Source organism: Phyllobates terribilis, unplaced genomic scaffold (assembly GCF_046119375.1).
Source record: "Phyllobates terribilis strain yellow unplaced genomic scaffold, ASM4611937v1 Scaffold_12__6_contigs__length_324123572, whole genome shotgun sequence".
In the NCBI taxonomy this organism is placed as follows: domain Eukaryota; kingdom Metazoa; phylum Chordata; class Amphibia; order Anura; family Dendrobatidae; genus Phyllobates; species Phyllobates terribilis.
The window spans coordinates 69,534,547-69,555,913 of NW_027362772.1; the positions used below are offsets into that span (position 1 = coordinate 69,534,547).

The following is a 21,367-nucleotide window of genomic DNA, read 5'->3' on the forward strand; positions in this document are numbered from 1 at the left end:
ATATAACTAGAAATAGTCTTTTTTTTTTTTTTTTTTTAGAACAACAGATCCACGCAACCCATCCCAATTACATTACATAGGGCTAAAATGCAATATCAAACATAGCCAATAGACGAGGGTGGCGCTGTTTTGGAAAACATAATGTGAGCTTTCTACATAATGTTAGAAACCTCTTTAATTGGAATCCATTGACTATTGTATCTTTTCTACTCTGTGGTTTTGTTGACAAACCATGCTTCCCAAAAATGCCTTTTCTCATTGTCCCCCTAGCCATGGGAAACTTTACTCCAGAACTGGATGTTGCTGGCCGTCACGCATCCTGGGTATATGGCGTTCCTAACTTACGATGAAGTGAAGGATCTTCTACAGGGTCAAATCCACAAACCTGGCAGGTGAGACTACTTTTGAAACAAAAACTGAAAAATAAAGCCTTAAAAAGGTTCTCAAGCATCAGAAAAGGTTTCATTTTTCCCAGAAAGAGTGTGTGTCACTAAGGGCAGATTGCAATGAAATGGATGTTGAGATCATCATAGTAAGAGACTAGGCTATTAAAATAAAAAATGCTAGCCGACCTGACTTGTTTCGCCATGACTGGCCTCATCAAGGGTAAAGTTAAGTCTTTGAACCCCTGATGACGCCAGTAATGGCGAAACATGTTAACATAATAGAGTAGTCTGACTGTTCCTCTTAATTTATTAACATACATCTCACTACCAGGGAAGATTGCAGCTGTCCTTGGTCACACTGAAGTCATTATATGAGCCAGGTTGGCAATGCTATGCACTGGAAGATAATTGGAGCAAAACAAGTAGTAAATTAGCAAGTAGAGAGACAACTGGGCGATATATCCTGTGTAATCAGCTAATTTTCTAGACCACACACATTGTGCGGCAGTGACCACATTACACATCACGTTTCCTGAGGACAAAGGAACAATTGTATCTCATCGCCCATTAATATCATTGTGACTATTTTGCCGATACTCAAAAAAACAAACAACTGTAGCTAAATACACCACACGATATGTGCCGCCCTGGGTGAGGCTTTTGTGGCTCCCAATGACTGTGATGTGGTATTGAAACAAGGATATTGACACCTTCTAAGAATTTATTTTATCACTTTAAATGCCTATATTTCTGGCTAAAAACAATATTGCAGTAGGGTTTTATTAAAAATGTTGCATCATTTAGTTTGTACAGCCATTATTTATCACAGTACATAGCAGGCTGGAGAATTAGTTACCAGTGAATCTGTCAGTGAACTCAATCAGAAGTGTTTGTCACTTATATATGTCTTCTTCCAAGCTGATTTGTGACCAAATCGACATTCAAATTTGTGCGCAAAATATTAGACGTGTCCGATTTGGTCCGAGAGTTGGATCAAAATCAGTAATTTAAGTCAATGTGTTTGTGACAAAATCGGACAGTGCTCGAATGACATCTGAGTGTGGTCCGATCCAAGTCTGATCAGGATAATCAGTCCAGTTTTTTTTTTCCGCATGTGGAAAAATCGGCCCTTGTATCCATTTTTTCATGCTGATTTATGGCCAAATCAACTTTCACTTTAAATGCTTAAAGTAATCGTAAATCAGCTTAGAAGAAGGTTCTGAAGAGAGATATGTGTTACAGATTCTAAAATCAGAGGAGCTCGCTGATAGATTCACCGGTAACTCATTCTGCAGCCTGCTATGTACTGTGATACATAGATGCTGTAGAAGCCAAATGATCGAACTTTTATAATGAAACCCAATTGAGAAAATGATGGCTAACCAAAAATGCATGCAAGTCCTGCGAATAGATTTGTTCATCTGTAACGGGTGTGGCAAAAAAAATCAGCCATGTTTTTCTAATCCTGTACAGTCCCTTTAATTCAGGAAGTAGAAGGAAAGCTGACGGCTGTTGACGCCGAACTAATCGCCGTGCAATAAATCAATTAGAAAAGATGCAAAATCTCACAATGTATTTCCCGGCCCCGTGGACTTTACACCGTTGTATTCTTCATTTCCTGATTAACCTTCTTTTTGCATTTAGCGGAATTAGATAATGTGTAAAGTAATTTCCTCCATGACTCACAATTGCCCGTGTTCGGAGATAGGAATGTGGCATACTATACATGTTACTTATGCACCAAGCCCCCCGATGCATGCATATAAGTATATGTAGGGGAATATACCTATGATGTATACCCTGAATGAGATGTGAACAGAGACTAAGGGTAAATCCACTGGGGATTGGACATTTAAGGCTGAATCTACTGAGGATTTTACCTTTTGCATCGCAGTGATAATTGCAGAAAGTCAGATTAAGTTGTGGATTTTCATATCTAGCAATTCAGATCTGTAGCTTCCTAATAACAGTATCACACATAGTGACTGCCTGATGGTGCTAGCCACAGTTCCCCAATAACAGTATCAGATACAATGACCTTCTGATAGTGCTAGCCACAGCTCCACTGTAACAGTGTCAATCATAGTGCCTGTCACAGGTGTGTCAGAGGTGACAGACAGTCGTCCTGCAGTTGGTTGCAGGAGATCTCCACGTTTGGCATTGCAGACATCTTCTTAGAGGCTGGCTGTCTCTAGGACCCAGCGGCTACCTCCCTCTGGCTAATTAGCTCCCTTGCCTGGGTGTATATATACCTGGTGTGTCTGAGAGGGAGGTGCCGGCGATATTAATTACTACTTATGAGGCTTTAGCAAGAGCATTTCTTCATCCTCTCTGGAGCTTGAGGCCGTGTGCACATTTGTCTGGAGTTGTCTAAAGCTAAGCAATTCCCCCCTGTTTGTCCTCCCATGTTGTCTATAGAGTTTAGTGGAGATCGACTAGTGCTCATATCCTCCCTTCCCTAGCCTTAGCCATACACCAGGGAAAGTCAGGGCGAGGCACGCGAGCGGCGATTGGAGAGAACCAATATAGGGACGGTAGTTGAGACAGGGTGACACTAGACCAGACTAGGAGGTTTCCACTCCCCACTTTCCCTAGTGCCTTTACTCCCTTTCCCGCTTCCCTCTGTGTTCACTAAGTCTTTCCCACACCTTGCATGACAGTGCCCATCTGATAGTGCTAGTCACAGCTCCCCAATAAGTGTCAGCCATAGTGCCCTACTGATAGTGCTAGCCACAGCGCCCCAATAACAGTGTCAGCCATAGTGCCCATCTGATAGTGCTAGCCACAGCTCCCCAATAACAGTGTCAGCCATAGTGCCCTCCTGATAGTGCTAGCCACAGCGCCCCAATAACAGTGTCAGCCATAGTGCCCATCTGATAGTGCTAGTCACAGCTCCCCAATAACAGTGTCAGCCATAGTGTCCATCTGATAGTGCTAGCCACAGCTCCCCAATAACAGTGTCAGCCATAGTGCCCATCGGATAGTGCTAGCCACAGCTCCCCAATAACAGTGTCAGCCATAGTGCCCATCTAATAGTGCTAGCCACAGCTCCCCAATAACAGTGTCAGCCATAGTGCCCATCTGATAGTGCTAGCCACAGCTCCCCAATAACAGTGTCAGCCATAGTGCCCATCTAATAGTGCTAGCCACAGCTCCCCAATAACAGTGTCAGCCATAGTGCCCATCTGATAGTGCTAGTCACAGCTCCCCAATAACAGTGTCAGCCATAGTGCCCATCTGATAGTGCTAGCCACAGCTCCCCAATAACAGTGTCAGCCATAGTGCCCATCTGATAGTGCTAGTCACAGCTCCCCAATAACAGTGTCAGCCATAGTGCCCATTTGATAGTGCTAGCCACAGCTCCCCAATAACAGTGTCAGCCATAGTGCCCATCTGATAGTGCTAGCCACAGTTCCCCGATAACAGTGTCAGATTCTGATAGTGGCCATTGCTCGCCAATTACACTGTCAAACACAATGCCCTTCTCAAGTGACAATCACAGTGCCCCTATTACTGTACCAGTCAAATTATCCTCATAGCCGTCAGACCGACCAAGACTCTGTGTCTATATCAACATTAATATCCCAGATTATCTCTTCTTTTTCCACAGCTACATCTTCCGGTTGAGCTGCACACATCTCGGTCAATGGGCAATCGGCTACGTGACATCTGGAGGCAATATCCTACAGACCATCCCACATAACAAGTCGTTACATGAAGCTCTGAAGGAAGGGGAGCGAGAAGGCCTGTGAGTGGGGCCAGGGGATTTGGGCTGTGAATGAGCTGTAGCCCTGTAGGATAGGTGGGTTGTAAAAGATTGGAAAAACATGGCTGCTTTATTCCGGAAACAGCGCCACAACTGTGCATAGGTTGTCCTCGGTATTGCAGCTTGCTTATATTACAGTGATGGGGTTGAGTTGCAATACATTATACAACCTGTGACGAGCGGAGGTGCTGTTTTTGGATAAAACAGCTGTGTAATAAACAGACTTATGCCTATGGGTGAGCACTGAATGTGGAGACATACTTTTTTAGAGTTTTTTTTTTTTTACTTCAATTTTTAAGACCTACAAATTATTTTTGCAATTGGATTTCAATACAAATTTTGGACCATTTGGTTTTCATAGGGTTTTTGTTTATTTGCAAACTCAACTTTGATGTGGTCTCCTGGCATAAAAAGGATGAGAAGAGCTCAGAAAAAAATCGAACAGCTCTCAGAAAGAGCTCACTAATCGATTCTCAGTTGACTCATTCTGCAATACACAGTCTATAGAAGGCAAACGGTACAAAATTTTTAATGAGACCCAATTGCAAATATTAATATTATCCCCGATTACATGAATATAAGTATTTTTAAATAATGTCCCCAAGGGTGGACAACCCCTTTAAGGCTCCTGGGTAAAATTTACATTAATGCTACCATTGATAGGAGGGCTTTGGTGCTTCTCTGGAACCAAGGATCACTCTGTGCCCCAATTATCTTCACCCCCCATTGTTTGTGGATACTTAACACATTTGTGCTGTGACCGCAGGTATCTCTATCCGAATGGTTTGAGCGCTAACCCGGATTTATCAGCACTCACCGACGCGGCTCCAAACACAGTGATTCAGGTGACACAGGTAAGTAACGCACACGGACATAACAGTATGATATGAATGAAGAAGGAATATGAACACCAGGGAGCAGTATCGACAATGGTTTAGCCATGAGCGCCCCCTAGTGGTGGAAATGTATTAATTTCTGAAAAATATAGAAAGTATACACCGTGTGTCGGGAATTTCTAAAAATGTGAATACTTACACAGATGTATCATACAAGTCTCTTGGAATCCTATGAGTCCATACTATTTTCATGGAAGAAATTGTAGTATTGCTTTTAAGATAGAATACTATGACCCATATCATAAGGTGGCACCACGAGCCGTGTATGTATGGCACTGCTATTACACATCAGTCACAAGCTATGGTATATGTCCATAAAGTCATACTGTTCTTGGAAATTTTTTTTTTACATATTATGATCCATATGAAAAAAAGCCTTAAAAGCGGAAACTAAGCCTAATATTAGATTAATATTTCCTGATCTGTACAGAAAACTTTTTATCTTTACAGGCAGGATTACAATGACTGATAACACCTCTATATACAGTAGATAACACAGGATCCACCATTCACAATAGGTTATGTCACAGCTCACTTCCTCCTCCTGTACAATGACTGATAACATCTCTATATACAGTATATAACACAGGATCCACCATTCACAATAGGTGATGTCACAGCTCACCTCCTCCTCCTGTACAATGACTGATAACATCTCTATATACAGTAGATAACACAGGATCCACCATTCACAATAGATGATGTCACAGCTCACCTCCTCCTCCTGTACAATAACTGATAATACCTCTATATACAGTAGATAACACAGGATCCACCATTCACAATAGGTGATGTCACAGCTCACCTCCTCCTCCTGTACAATGACTGATAACACCTCTATATACAGTAGATAGCACAGGATCCAGCATTCACAATAGGGGATGTCACAGCTCACCTCCTCCTCCTGTACAATGACTGATAACACCTCTATATACAGTAGATAGCACAGGATCCAGCATTCACAATAGGGGATGTCACAGCTCACCTCCTCCTCCTGTACAGTGACTGATAACACCTCTATATACAGTAGATAACACAGGATCCAGCATTCACAATAGGGATTGTCACAGCTCACCTCCTCCTCCTGTACAATGACTAATGTAAGGCAGCGCTATTCATCATGCTGTGGGGCACTCGCTTCACCTGGTCAATTAAAGCACACATGCAACGTCTTTCCGGTATTTCACAATCCAGCAGTTTATTACACTTCATAACTGCTTATCACACAGTCCATCTCAGTGGCTCACCGGCATGTTTACACACATAACATCCAAGAGCCTTTCAAGTGGCAGACAGGCCCCCTTGGCTCCAGTTACAGCCTTCAGCAAAGTAACTATATCAATGTCCATATAACGTACCGCTTTAACCTTTTGCCGGGTCTAGCGGTTTCCATTAGATTTGTTCTGCCACAGCTGTGGCTTTACGGCTTCCCAGATGGGGGTCTCCAGCCCTCGTACCTTCCAAGGCTACTGGCATCTCTTACACACACAGGAATCCAGCCTCTGCCTTTCAGGACTCACCAGGCTTCACCAGGCCTCTCTAGGTCTCACTAAGCCTCTCCAGGCTAACGGTGTCCCACACCCAGGGAACAGGCCCCACGCCTTTCTCACTGTCTCAGAAGCACCAAGATTTATATATCCTTCAGTGCATACAGGACCTGTGCTGATGTCACAGTCATGTGATCAGTCACCTGAGGGAGAGGTACATGGTCAGCCAGAACACACCCTGGACCATTACAGTAATGCCGCAAGCCGCTGCATTACACTAATAACACCTCTATATACAGTAGATAACACAAGATCCACCATTCAAAATAGGTGATATCACAGCTCACCTCCTCCTCCTGTACAATGACTGATAACAACTCTATATACAGTAGATAACACAGGATCCACCATTCACAATAGATGATATCACAGCTCACCTCCTCCTCCTGTACAATGACTGATAACACCTCTATATACAGTAGATAACACAGGATCCACCATTCACAATATGTGATGTCACAGCTCACCTCCTCCTCCTGTACAATGACTGATAACACCTCTATATACAGTAGATAACACAGGATCTACCATTCAGAATAGGTGATGTCACAGCCCTTCTCCTCCTCCTGTACAATGACTGATAACACCTCTATATACAGTAGATAACAAAGGAGCTACCATTCACAATATGTGATGTCACAGCTCACCTCCTTCTCCTCCTGTACAATGACTGGTAAAACCTCTATATACAGTAGATAACACAGGATCCACCAGTCATCAAAGGTGATGTCATAGCTCACCTCCTCCTCCTCTTGTACATTGACTGATAACACCTTTATATACAGAAGATAACACAGGATCTACCTTTCACAAAAGGTGATGCCACAGCTCACCCCCTCCTCCTGTACAATGACTGATAACACCTCTATATACAGTAGATAACACAGGATCCACCATACACAATAGGTAATATCACAGTCCACCTCCTCCTCCTGTACAATGACTGATAACACCTCTATATACAGTAGATAACACAGGATCCAACATTCACAATAAATGATGTCACAGCTCACCTCCTCTTCCCCCTGTACAATGACTAATACCACCTCTATATACATTAGATAAGACAGGATCCACCAGTCACCATAGGTGATGTCACAGCTTACCTCCGCCTCCTCCTGTACAATGACTGGTAAAACCTCTATATACAGTAGATAACACAGGATCCACCATTCACAATAGGTGATGTCACAGTTCACCTCCTCCTCCTGTACAATGACTGATAGCACCTCTATATACAGTAGATAACACAGGATCCACCATTCACAATAGGTGATGTCACAGCTCACCTCCTCCTCCTGTACAATGACTGATAACATCTCTATATACAGTAGATAACACAGGATCCACCATTCACAATAGATGATGTCACAGCTCACCTCCTCCTCCTGTACAATAACTGATAATACCTCTATATACAGTAGATAACACAGGATCCACCATTCACAATAGGTGATGTCACAGCTCACCTCCTCCTCCTGTACAATGACTGATAACACCTCTATATACAGTAGATAGCACAGGATCCAGCATTCACAATAGGGGATGTCACAGCTCACCTCCTCCTCCTGTACAATGACTGATAACACCTCTATATACAGTAGATAGCACAGGATCCAGCATTCACAATAGGGGATGTCACAGCTCACCTCCTCCTCCTGTACAGTGACTGATAACACCTCTATATACAGTAGATAACACAGGATCCAGCATTCACAATAGGGATTGTCACAGCTCACCTCCTCCTCCTGTACAATGACTAATGTAAGGCAGCGCTATTCATCATGCTGTGGGGCACTCGCTTCACCTGGTCAATTAAAGCACACATGCAACGTCTTTCCGGTATTTCACAATCCAGCAGTTTATTACACTTCATAACTGCTTATCACACAGTCCATCTCAGTGGCTCACCGGCATGTTTACACACATAACATCCAAGAGCCTTTCAAGTGGCAGACAGGCCCCCTTGGCTCCAGTTACAGCCTTCAGCAAAGTAACTATATCAATGTCCATATAACGTACCGCTTTAACCTTTTGCCGGGTCTAGCGGTTTCCATTAGATTTGTTCTGCCACAGCTGTGGCTTTACGGCTTCCCAGATGGGGGTCTCCAGCCCTCGTACCTTCCAAGGCTACTGGCATCTCTTACACACACAGGAATCCAGCCTCTGCCTTTCAGGACTCACCAGGCTTCACCAGGCCTCTCTAGGTCTCACTAAGCCTCTCCAGGCTAACGGTGTCCCACACCCAGGGAACAGGCCTCACGCCTTTCTCACTGTCTCAGAAGCACCAAGATTTATATATCCTTCAGTGCATACAGGACCTGTGCTGATGTCACAGTCATGTGATCAGTCACCTGAGGGAGAGGTACATGGTCAGCCAGAACACACCCTGGACCATTACAGTAATGCCGCAAGCCGCTGCATTACACTAATAACACCTCTATATACAGTAGATAACACAAGATCCACCATTCAAAATAGGTGATATCACAGCTCACCTCCTCCTCCTGTACAATGACTGATAACAACTCTATATACAGTAGATAACACAGGATCCACCATTCACAATAGATGATATCACAGCTCACCTCCTCCTCCTGTACAATGACTGATAACACCTCTATATACAGTAGATAACACAGGATCCACCATTCACAATATGTGATGTCACAGCTCACCTCCTCCTCCTGTACAATGACTGATAACACCTCTATATACAGTAGATAACACAGGATCTACCATTCAGAATAGGTGATGTCACAGCCCTCCTCCTCCTCCTGTACAATGACTGATAACACCTCTATATACAGTAGATAACAAAGGAGCTACCATTCACAATATGTGATGTCACAGCTCACCTCCTTCTCCTCCTGTACAATGACTGGTAAAACCTCTATATACAGTAGATAACACAGGATCCACCAGTCATCAAAGGTGATGTCATAGCTCACCTCCTCCTCCTCTTGTACATTGACTGATAACACCTTTATATACAGAAGATAACACAGGATCTACCATTCACAAAAGGTGATGCCACAGCTCACCCCCTCCTCCTGTACAATGACTGATAACACCTCTATATACAGTAGATAACACAGGATCCACCATACACAATAGGTAATATCACAGTCCACCTCCTCCTCCTGTACAATGACTGATAACACCTCTATATACAGTAGATAACACAGGATCCAACATTCACAATAAATGATGTCACAGCTCACCTCCTCTTCCCCCTGTACAATGACTAATACCACCTCTATATACATTAGATAAGACAGGATCCACCAGTCACCATAGGTGATGTCACAGCTTACCTCCGCCTCCTCCTGTACAATGACTGGTAAAACCTCTATATACAGTAGATAACACAGGATCCACCATTCACAATAGGTGATGTCACAGTTCACCTCCTCCTCCTGTACAATGACTGATAGCACCTCTATATACAGTAGATAACACAGGATCCACCATTCACAATAGGTGATATCACAGCTCACCTCCTCCTCCTGTGCAATGACTGATAACACCTCTATATACAGTAGATAACACAGGATCTACCATTCACAATAGTTGATGTCACAGCCCACCTCCTCCTCCTGTACAATGACTGATAACACCTCTATATACAGTAGATAACACAGGATCTACCATTCACAATAGGTGATGTCACAGCCCACCTCCTCCTTCTGTACAATGACTGATAACACCTCTATATACAGTTGATAACAAAGGATCCACCAGTCACTATAGGTGATGTCGTTGCTCACCTCCTCCTCCTGTACAATGACTGATAACACCTCTATATACAATAGATAACACAGGATCCACCATTCACAATAGGTGATGTCACAGCTCACCTCATCCTCCCCCTGTACAATGACTGATAACACCTCTATATACAGTAGATAACACAGGATCCACCATTCACAATAGGTGATGTCACAGCTCACCTCCTCCTCCTCCTGTACAATGACTGATAACACCTCTATATACAGTAGATAACACAGGATCCACCAGTCACTATAGGTGATGTCCCAGCTCACCTCCTCCTCCTGTACAATTACTGATAAAACCTCCATATATAGTAGATAACACAGGATCCACCATTCACAATAGGTGATGTCACAGCTCACCTCCCCCCTCCTGTACAATGACTGATAACACCTCTATATACAGTAGATAACACAGGATCCACCATTCACAATAGGTGATGTTACAGCTCACCTCCTCCTCCTCCTGTACAATGACTGATAACACCTCTATATACAGTAGATAACACAGGATCCACCAGTCACTATAGGTGATGTCCCAGCTCACCTCCTCCTCCTGTACAATTAGTGATAACACCTCTATATGTAGTAGATAACACAGGATCCCCCATTCACAATAGGTGATGTCACAGCTTACCTCCCCCCCTCCTGTACAATGACTGATAACACCTCTATATACAGTAGATAACGCAGGATCCACCATTCACAATAGGTGATGTCACAGCACACCTCCTCCTCCTCCTGTACAATGACTGATAACACCTCTATATACAGTAGATAACACAGGATCCACCAGTCACTATAGGTGATGTCCCAGCTCACCTCATCCTCCTGTACAATTACTGATAACACCTCTATATGCAGTAGATAACACAGGATCCACCATTCACAATAGGTGATGTCACAGCTTACCTCCCCCCCTCCTGTACAATGACTGATAACACCTCTATATACAGTAGATAACACAGGATCCACCATTCACAATAGATGATGTCACAGCTCACCTCCTCCTCCTCCTGTACAATGACTGATAACACCTCTATATACAGTAGATAACACAGGATCCACTATTCACAATTGGTGATATCACAGCTCACCTCCTCCTCCTGTACAATGACTGATAACACCTCTATATACAGTAGATAACACAGGATCTACCATTCACAATAGGTGATATCACAGCTCACCTCCTCCTCCTGTACAATGACTGATAACACCTCTATATACAGTAGATAACACAGGATCCACCATTCACAATAGATGATGTCACAGCTCACCTGCTCCTACTCCTGTACAATGACTGATAAAACCTCTATATACAGTAGATAACACAGGATCCAACATTCACAATAAATGATGTCACAGCTCACCTCCTCCTCCTCCTGTGCAATGACTGATAACACCTCTATATACAGTAGATAACACAGGATCCAACATTCACAATAAATGATGTCACAGCTCACCTCCTCCTCTGCCTGTACAATAACTGATAACACCTCTATATACAGTAGATAACACAGGATCCACCATTCACTATAGATTATGTCGCAGCTCACCTCCTCCTCCTCCTGTACAATGACTGATAACACCTCTATATACAGTAGATAACACAGGATCCACCATTCACTATAGATTATGTCGCAGCTCACCTCCTCCTCCTGTACAATGACTGATAACACCTCTATATACAGTAGATTACACAGGATCCACCATTCACAATAGGTGATGTCACAGCTCACCTCCTCCTCCTGTACAATGACTGATAATACCTCTATATACAGTAGATAACACAGGATCAACCATTCACAATAGATTATGTCGCAGCTCACCTCCTCCTCCTGTACAATGACTGATAACACCTCTATATACAGTAGATTACACAGGATCCACCATTCACAATAGGTGATGTCACCGCTCACCTCCTCCTCCTGTACAATGACTGATAATATCTCTATATACAGTAGATAACACAGGATCCACCATTCACTATAGATTATGTCGCAGCTCACCTCCTCATAGCAAAAGAAATATTCCTGCGGAAAAAATAGTAAATAAAATCTATTTTTTATTAGAAATTTTTTTAAAAGACGCTGGCACTACATATCCAATAGGCACACTGACAGACCAATGTGTTTCATCTGAATCGCGTTGATTTGTCAGTGTGTCTGCTGGATATGTGCACTATAGTATAGTACATGATACATTCCCTTCAATGAAGAAGCAGAAACCTAACCAGAGGGCCCTTTATTTGGAAACCTGGATTGTTTGGGGCTTTCCGTGACTCGTTAAAACATACACAATGTCTGATTGTTGAGCGCTTACATGCTTGTTGAAACGGCGAAAAAATCTTTCATTTCTAGAATATCTATAATGAAGATCTCTAAAAAAAGACGTTCTAATAAAGTGAAATTAATGTGTGCAACATACAGTCTGAGATTACTATAAATGTACATTATTTCTTTATTATTTCATTATTGCATGACCATATTGGCCTAATATCACCTACCACAAATGACACTCAACACAAATGCCACCTACCACAAACTCCACCCACCACAAATGCCACCTACCACAAACTCCACCCACCACAAATGCCACCTACCACAAATTCTACCGACTGAAAATGCCATCTGCCACAAACTCCACCAACCGCAAATGCCACCTGCTGAATATTCTACCTTCTTCAAATGATGCCTACCACAAATGCCGCCTACTGCAAATGCCACCTACTGCAAATGCCACCTACTGCAAATGCCACCTACCGCAAATGATGTCTACCGCAAATGATATCTACCACAAATGATATCTACTATAAATGCCACCTACCACAAATTCTACCTACTAAAAATGCCACCTTACGCAAACTCCACCTACTGCAAATGACATCTACCACAAATGATATCTACCACAAATGATATCTACTGTAAATGCCACCTACCACAAATACCAACTACTTCAAATGCCACCTACTGCAAATACCACCTACCACAAATTCTACCTACTAAAAATGCCACCTTTCGCAAACTCCACCTACTGCAAATGACACCTACTGCAAATGCCACCTACCGCAAATGCCATCTACTACAAATGCCACCTATTACAAATGCCACCTACCACAAATTGCACCTACTGCAAAGGATACCTACCGCAAATGACACATAATGAAAATGCCACCTGCCACAAATGACACCTACTGCAAATGACACCTACTGCAAATGCCACCTGCCGCAAATACCACCTGCCACAAATGCCACCTACTGCAAATGATACCTACCACAAATGACACCTGCTGCAAATGCCACCTGCTGCAAATGACACCTATCATAAATGCCACCTACCACAAATGACACTTACTGCAAATACTTCCTGCCGCAAATGCAACATACTGTACGTACCTCAAACTCCACCTTCCACAAATGCCACCTGCTTCAGTACTTCTCACTGCGAAATACAATCACTTGACATGTCATCTCAATCACTGTTGGCAGCCTAGCTGCTAGAATCTTTTACTGTATATTTCTGTTCTATCTATCTTCTATCTATTTATCTGATTATATATATATATATATATATATATATATATATACAGTATATATATTGTTGTTCACTTTCTTTCCATGTAGGAGCAGTGGGAATTGTATTCAGACATGGATTCCACATTTCAGTTGTGTAAGATCTGCACGGACAATGAGAAGAATACTCGGATACAGCCCTGCGGACACTTACTGTGCAGCGCATGCCTGACTTCATGGCAGGTAACACATCAGGGTGCACTTCTGTATACATGGTTATCCAGGTAGTCTTTAGGATATATATTTATTGCATATATGTAGTGTAAGACAGGTGGCACGTGCTGTGTTTAGAGCGGGATCATGTCTCGTGGCCTCTCCATACACCCATACCTAACATATGACGTATATATAAATCACATTGTCATTACGAAAGAAGGAAGAAGGTGGCATAAAAGGTCAAAATAAACCTTTTTAGTAAGGGACCACAGGAAAGTAACATTTTTGGGTGCTTGACAAAGACCATTGAGGTTGAAATGTTGCATGCCTGGTGGATAAACATCTTGAATGAAGTTGGAGTGCTGTCTATCTTATTTCTATTTTTGGGTTCTATAAATGTTCGACTACACCCTTGGGGCTCAATCTGATGATGAAGCATACCTATGCTCCGGCACAGGAAACCAGGAGGAATCACAAGGCTTCAGAGGGAGATTGGCCAACTTTTTTGAGAATCCGAGAGGTCTTCCGATTTTCTGAGAGCCTCACGGATGTTTTTGGGAGAATGGGAAAGTATGAGTTAGACGCTAATAAGGAATAGTTATAGTGAGGTTACAGCAGGTTGGTAATGTCTAAGTAACTTGTCATTTACTGAATGGTCTTGGCTTTCTTTCCTGTAGAAATCGGAAAACACGTGTCCATTCTGCCGCACCACAATTACAGGCAGAGAGGAGGTTCACATTGCTGCACTTTCAGATGTAGAACAGGTGGGTATTATCAGAGACTTTTATATGGGATTATAGGGGACACAAAACTGGGAAATGGCAGGTAGTACTGGATCAACATGGTCCATTACAACAAACATGGCAGTATTGTAGTCTTCAGGGGCTAGGCACAGTGTCTGCTGTCACCATCCTTATAGAACAGAGTAGATTGGGCGGTTGGGTTATATGTATCGCCAGACGCACATCATCAAAAGCTGTCAACCAAAAGCTAGTCCTCCTGATACCCTCAGACACATGCTAGACACCTCTAATGGTTGCCGCCCTTCCCTAAGAACAAAAGGGTTGGCTAAGTCGAAATTCATCTGTCATTATCTGCCATGAAAGAGTTATCATGACCCCATACATATACAATAGTTCTCCAAATTTGGTGGGTTCAGCCAACTTTTATGATTATGGGCACCTGAAGTTCTAGACCTCTCGTCTACAGTGTACTGTACCTGGAACACTAAACGTGGTCAATCTTGGGTTCTCCTAGATAAGAAAATACATAAATGTTTGCTTGTCATTCTTATAACGTTCTTCTCTGCTTCTTTCCTTGTATTTTATTGTGTTGTAGAAAACAAATCCCCCGAGCACCATAGCCCAGCCAAACCATGATGTGAGTAATGAACCCTCTGGCTCCAGTCGGTTGTATGGCTATCTCTGTCTGTCTTGTCGTCTCTGCAGTGCTTTCTCGTGTTGTCTGACCTCCTAGAAGACTCTCCATGTTTGTCTGTTCCAAGGCGACTTTATAACCATGACGTTATCTTGTGCCAGCAGAACGCTGCCTCAAATGTATGGGGTGCATGCGCTGACAACGTCGTCGATGAAGAGGAGGTAGACTGGATTAGAAACCGACCATTACCACCACCTCCGGATTCCTCCAGTACCTCAACTCATCACATGTCCACACGGGTCTTACCTAGTGCACCTACTGAATCTCTTCCTTCTACATCTAGAGGGTCATTCTTTCCTGGTGGTAATAGACCTGCAGTGCCCATTCGTAGACCAAAATTGCAGGCTCAAGATATCATTAGTAGAAGTCAAAATCCAGGCTGGCCAACAAGACGTTTATAGGGAAGACAGAAGGAAAGAATGGATGGACCAACCACGGAATGGATGGACCAACCAAAGAATGGATGGACCAACCACGGAATGGATGGACCAACCACGGAATGGATGGACCAACCAAAGAATGGATGGACCAACCAAAGAATGGATGGACCAACCAAAGAATGGATGGACCAACCAAAGAATGGATGGACCAACCAAAGAATGGATGGACTAACCAGAGAATGAATGGACTAACCAGAGAATGAATAGACCAACCAAGGAATGAATGGACCAACCAAAGAATGAATGGACCAACCAAAGAATGAATGGACAAACCAAAAAATGGAGAGATCCACCAAAGAATGGATGGGCCAACCACTTATTGGTAATGTGTGTGTGAGATTTCTATTTGACTCTTTTAATCAAGAAGCTACATCAAAGACTTTGAAGACTTCTGTTGCTTTCTGTCTATGTAATGAAGGATATCTTAATATGGTTTTTTTAAGATTTTTTTTAAATTCGTATAAAAGAACAGTTCATCAATGCCCACATCAGATACACATTGTGGTTCCTCATAACAAAAACGCTCAAGAAGAAGCAAAAATCAATCCTTGGGTTCAGTCTAGACCTTCAGAGGGGTCCAAGGAGATAATGAGTATCTGAAGACAGTGGAGAACTATGTATTATCGGTTGGCACCGTAAGAGGGGGTCCTATAGGAAAAATAAAAATACCCCCATTTTCTGGTGGCGATTTACATTGTTTTCGAGGCTTTGGAGAAAAATGTACAAATATTGCAAGCTAGTATTTCACAGGTGAGTGATGGATCAGATTAGACAACCCAATCTCATATTGTAGAACACCCTACGACAACGTACTTGGCTTGGATCCATTGGTGGGAATTTTAAGGAGAAAACTGCTGAAACGAAGCATCACTCATTGAAATGAGTGGGCGATAGTTGAGGATGTGGATGGTTCTCCAAAGCAGCTTAATGCCCTGATCATCATTACCACTTGGCCATTGACTCCAGCCTTAATATATCATCTAAGGGTGATTTTTTAAAGGAAATGTACTCTTTAGGAACATTTTACATTGTTATAATCTACAGTAGCCTGTAGAGGGCGAGAAGGCATCGGAAATAAGAGAAGTCTTGGCAATAATGTAAATGAGGTTGTTCTGATCACAATTCATGAATATTCAATAAAACTGGAATACTGTGCATTTTTTCATACATTTTTAATGCTCCTAAAGCTTCAGCAGAATTTATGATCTAATATCAGAGGGTGATAAATGGTTAATAAAAAGATTCCAACATTCGACCCAGGTTTATAGAGAAAATTTGCATCATTGCATGAATGAATCATTGCGTGATTTTATGATTAAAGTCGGTCAACTTCGGCGCAATAGATTATTGTATGCACATGAGTGTTTTGGGTTACCTCTATTTTTTTTTATTAGACTTTATATGAAATTATTATAAAAAAAATATATAAAAAAATATATTAAAATATGTAAGGAGCATCATGCTAATGCCAATGCCAGGGAATGCCAATGCTTGTATTATGACTTGTACCACCCTCTATAGCCTTTGTGTATATTGTTTTCCTGCCTGTATAAGTTCTTTATAAGAGAATGTGTCATCAAAAAATAACCCATTGTTTAAATCTGCTATATATTATTATAATAATGATAACATTTTTTTTTCACATGGACATTAACAGCAATAGCCAAACTCAGGCCCCACTTGTTTGTATATAGATTGTATATAGATGCATCATCATATATACCATATACATGTACAGGAGGAGGAGGTGAGCTGTGACATCACCTATTGTGAATGGTGGATCCTGTGTTATCTACTGTATATAGAGCTGTTATCAGTCATTGTACAGGGGGAGAAGGTGAGCTGTGATATCACCTATTGTGAATGGTGCATCCTGTGTTATCTACTGTATATAGAGGTGTTATCAGTCATTGTACAGGAGGTGAGCTGTGACATCTATTGTGAATGGTGCATCCTGTGTTACCTACTGTATATAGAGGTGAAATCAGTCATTGTACAGGAGGAGGAGGTGAGCTGTGATATCACCTATTGTGAATGGTGGATTCTGTGTTATCTACTGTATATAGAGGTGTTATCTGTCATTGTACAGGTGGAGGAGGTGAGCTGTGATATCACCTATTGTGAATGGTGGATTCTGTGTTATCTACTGTATATAGAGGTATTATCAGTCATTGTACAGGAGGAGGTGAGCTGTGATATCATCTATTGTGAATGATGGATCCTGTGTTACCTACTGTATATAGAGGTGAAATCAGTCATTGTACAGGAGGAGGAGGTGAGCTGTGATATCACCTATTGTGAATGGTGGATCCTGTGTTATCTACTGTATATAGAGGTGAAATCAGTCATTGTACAGGAGCCCATAAGTGATGTCAGGAGCAGAAAAGTGTCAAGCATGTCTAGAGAATGTATCCACTGAGTGCAACACTGTGACAAATACGTCTCAACTTCTTCCTGCCTTGTCTGGTTTTATAGCCGATAGAGAACTTTTATTTTTGTTTGACAGATCCCTTGTATAGACGTAAATTACATAGTAAAGTTTTGGCCTCCTACACTCACAATCAGGCCAGTATTGGAGTGTACTCATCATATTACTGATGGAGTCACAAACAATTTTTCATAAAATGTTTCTCATTGACATCCTCGAGTATCCTGATTCCTGGAAACGCCACACAACGACTTTTAATCCCTTCCCAGACAATTTTCATTTTTGCGAGTTTACAGTAGGTGTTGGGTGATTGTCTTTAACCGTACGGCGGTGTCATGTGACCCAGTCACATTCTGGGCGCCGATGTTTTGACTTTCTACCCTGACACCAGGGAGTCAGGGTTTACTGAGCAGGCGATTTCTTTCCTTTTCCTTCTTTTCGAATATCTCCGTTGCACTCACCCATGAATACCTGTGTGATAATCCCACTCCTGGCAGGAGAATGTTCTGTTGTTTCGTAAGAGCTGCGGTTGGGAATTGATTATCTCTCCTCTCTATTGATGTGGAGTCCTTGTTTTGTGCTGAGTGCTGCCACCTCCTCCTTGCTGGCATCCGTCTTGTTAACCTATGAACACCTGGAGTCGTCGCTAGGTTTTCCTTCACTTGGACCAAAGATTTTCTTTCAAAGGGTTGTATGGTCCAAATCAATAAGTCTGCAGTCACTATGTGTGACTGCAGACTTATGACAGTGACGCCCGGCACACGGCAGTGACGTCACGCGCTGTCCGTGCTTGTGCGCCGAAGTCAGATGCACTGGCTACAGAAGAGGACACTGTGCGGCGTGGGAGCGGAAGAAAGCAAGAAAAATCATTTTTTTCTTTTTAAAATGTACTGGAGAAGAATGGAAGGGGTTCAGGATGGGGGACGTTATACCAGGAAGGGGGATATTATAACAGGATGGGGAATATTATACCAGGAAGGGGGACACATTATACCAGAATGTGGATCTTTATACCAAAATGGGAGACATGATATAAGAATGGGGGACATTGTTCCAGAATGTGGGCATTATACATGAACGGGGCATTATTCCAGAATGAGTGCATTATACCAAAATGGGAAGCATTATACCAGGATGGAGACAATATACCAAAATGGGGGACATTATACCAGAATGGAGGGCATTATACCAAAATGGGGACATTATACCAGGATGGGGTGCATTATACCAGGATGGAAGGCATTATACCAGGATGGGGGACATTAAACCAGGATTGGGGACATTAGACTAGAATGGGGGACATTATACCAGAATGGGGACATGATACCAGGTTGGGAGGTATTATACCAGGATGGGGGACATTATACTAGAATAGGGGGCATTATACTAGAATGGGGACATTATATCAGCAAGGGGGATGTAATACCAGGATGGGGACACATTATACCAGGATTGGGAATATTATACCGGGATGCTGGACATTATACCAGCATGGGGGACAATATACCAGGATGGGGGACATTATATCAAGATGGGGACATTATACCAGCATGGGAGACATTATACCAGAATAGAGGTCAGTGCATGCAGTGTATGGCAGTGATGTCATGTCCTGCCCATGCCAGCATGCCGAAGTGAGCTGCCGGCTACAGAAGAAGATACCGCACGGCATGGGAGCTGAGGAAGGTGAGAATAACTGTTTGCTTGGGTTTCTTAATGTGTTGAAGAAGAAAAGAAGAAGACCAGGATGGGGGCATTATACCAGGATAGGGATATTATGCCAGGATGGGGGACATTATACCAGAATGTGGGACATTATAACAGAATGTGGACATTATACCAGGATGGGGGACATTATAACAGGATGGGGGACATTATACCAGAATGTGGGACATTATAACAGAATGTGGACATTATACCAGGATGGGGACATTGTACGAAGATGGGGGACATTATACCAGGATGGGGACATTATACCAGGAAGTGGGAAAAGTTATAGCATGGAGTCTAGGATGGGGGGCATTACTCCTGGAAGGGGCCCAGGATGGGGGAGATTATTACAAGATGGAGCCAGGACGGGACACATTATACCAAGATGGGGACATTATACCAGGATGAGAGACATTATATCAGGATGGCAGACATTATACCAGGAAGTGGGAAAAGTTATAGCATGGAGTCTAGGATGGGGGGCATTACTCCTGGAAGTGGCCAGGATGGGGACATTATTACTGGAAGGGGCCCAGGATGGAGGAGATTATTACAAGATGGAGCCAGGACAGGAAACATTATACCAAGATGGGGACATTATACGAGGATGAAAGACATTATATCAGGGTGGCAGACATTATACCAGGAAGTGGGAAAAGTTATAGCAGGGGGCCAAGGATGGGGCATTATTCCTGGAAGTGGCCAGGGTGGGGACATTATTACTAGAAGGGGCCCAGGATGGGGGAGATTATTACAAGATGGAGCCAGGACGGGACACATTATACCAAGATGGGGACATTATACCAGGATGAGAGACATTATATCAGGATGGCAGACATTATACCAGGAAGTGGGAAAAGTTATAGCATGGGGTCAAGGATGGGACATTATTCCTGGAAGTGGCCAGGGTGGGGACATTATTACTGGAAGGGGCCCAGAATGGGGGAGATTATTACAAGAAGGAGCAAGGACGGGGGACATTGTTACATGGAGGGTGAACACATTTGTCTTTATAGGATCTAGAACACTACACGGACTCATACATCTGACCAACATGCAGGTGAGGGCCCAGGTCCAAATTTTGCATCGGGGCCCATCGGACTCTAATTACGCCACTGTTCCTTGTTATAACTAAACAGGTTTACCGTAGTGACTGAATCTCTGCTTTAAGTGAATTACGGTACATCCCGGTCGTGCCAGAGATCTGCCTGGGCCCCTTATTTATAAAGAATGAGATTACTTTTGAGATGGCGCCA

At 42.8% G+C, this 21,367-nt stretch overlaps 1 protein-coding gene and 1 long non-coding RNA gene across 2 annotated transcripts in view; one reads left to right on the forward strand and one right to left on the reverse strand.

Moving 5' to 3' along the window:
* CBLC (Cbl proto-oncogene C) overlaps positions 1-17,203 on the forward strand; it is a 47,779-nt gene extending 30,576 nt beyond the window's left edge. Inside the window, exons 4-10 of the mRNA XM_073655938.1 lie at positions 271-392; positions 3,997-4,134; positions 4,919-5,006; positions 13,992-14,123; positions 14,774-14,860; positions 15,435-15,476; positions 15,638-17,203. Of these exons, the coding sequence (XP_073512039.1) occupies positions 271-392; positions 3,997-4,134; positions 4,919-5,006; positions 13,992-14,123; positions 14,774-14,860; positions 15,435-15,476; positions 15,638-15,934 (906 nt within the window). The 3' untranslated portion in view covers positions 15,935-17,203. The remainder of the gene's footprint in view (positions 1-270; positions 393-3,996; positions 4,135-4,918; positions 5,007-13,991; positions 14,124-14,773; positions 14,861-15,434; positions 15,477-15,637) is intronic.
* LOC141172095 (uncharacterized) overlaps positions 1-21,367 on the reverse strand; it is a 165,650-nt gene that overhangs the window by 131,843 nt on the left and 12,440 nt on the right. The window lies entirely within an intron of this gene.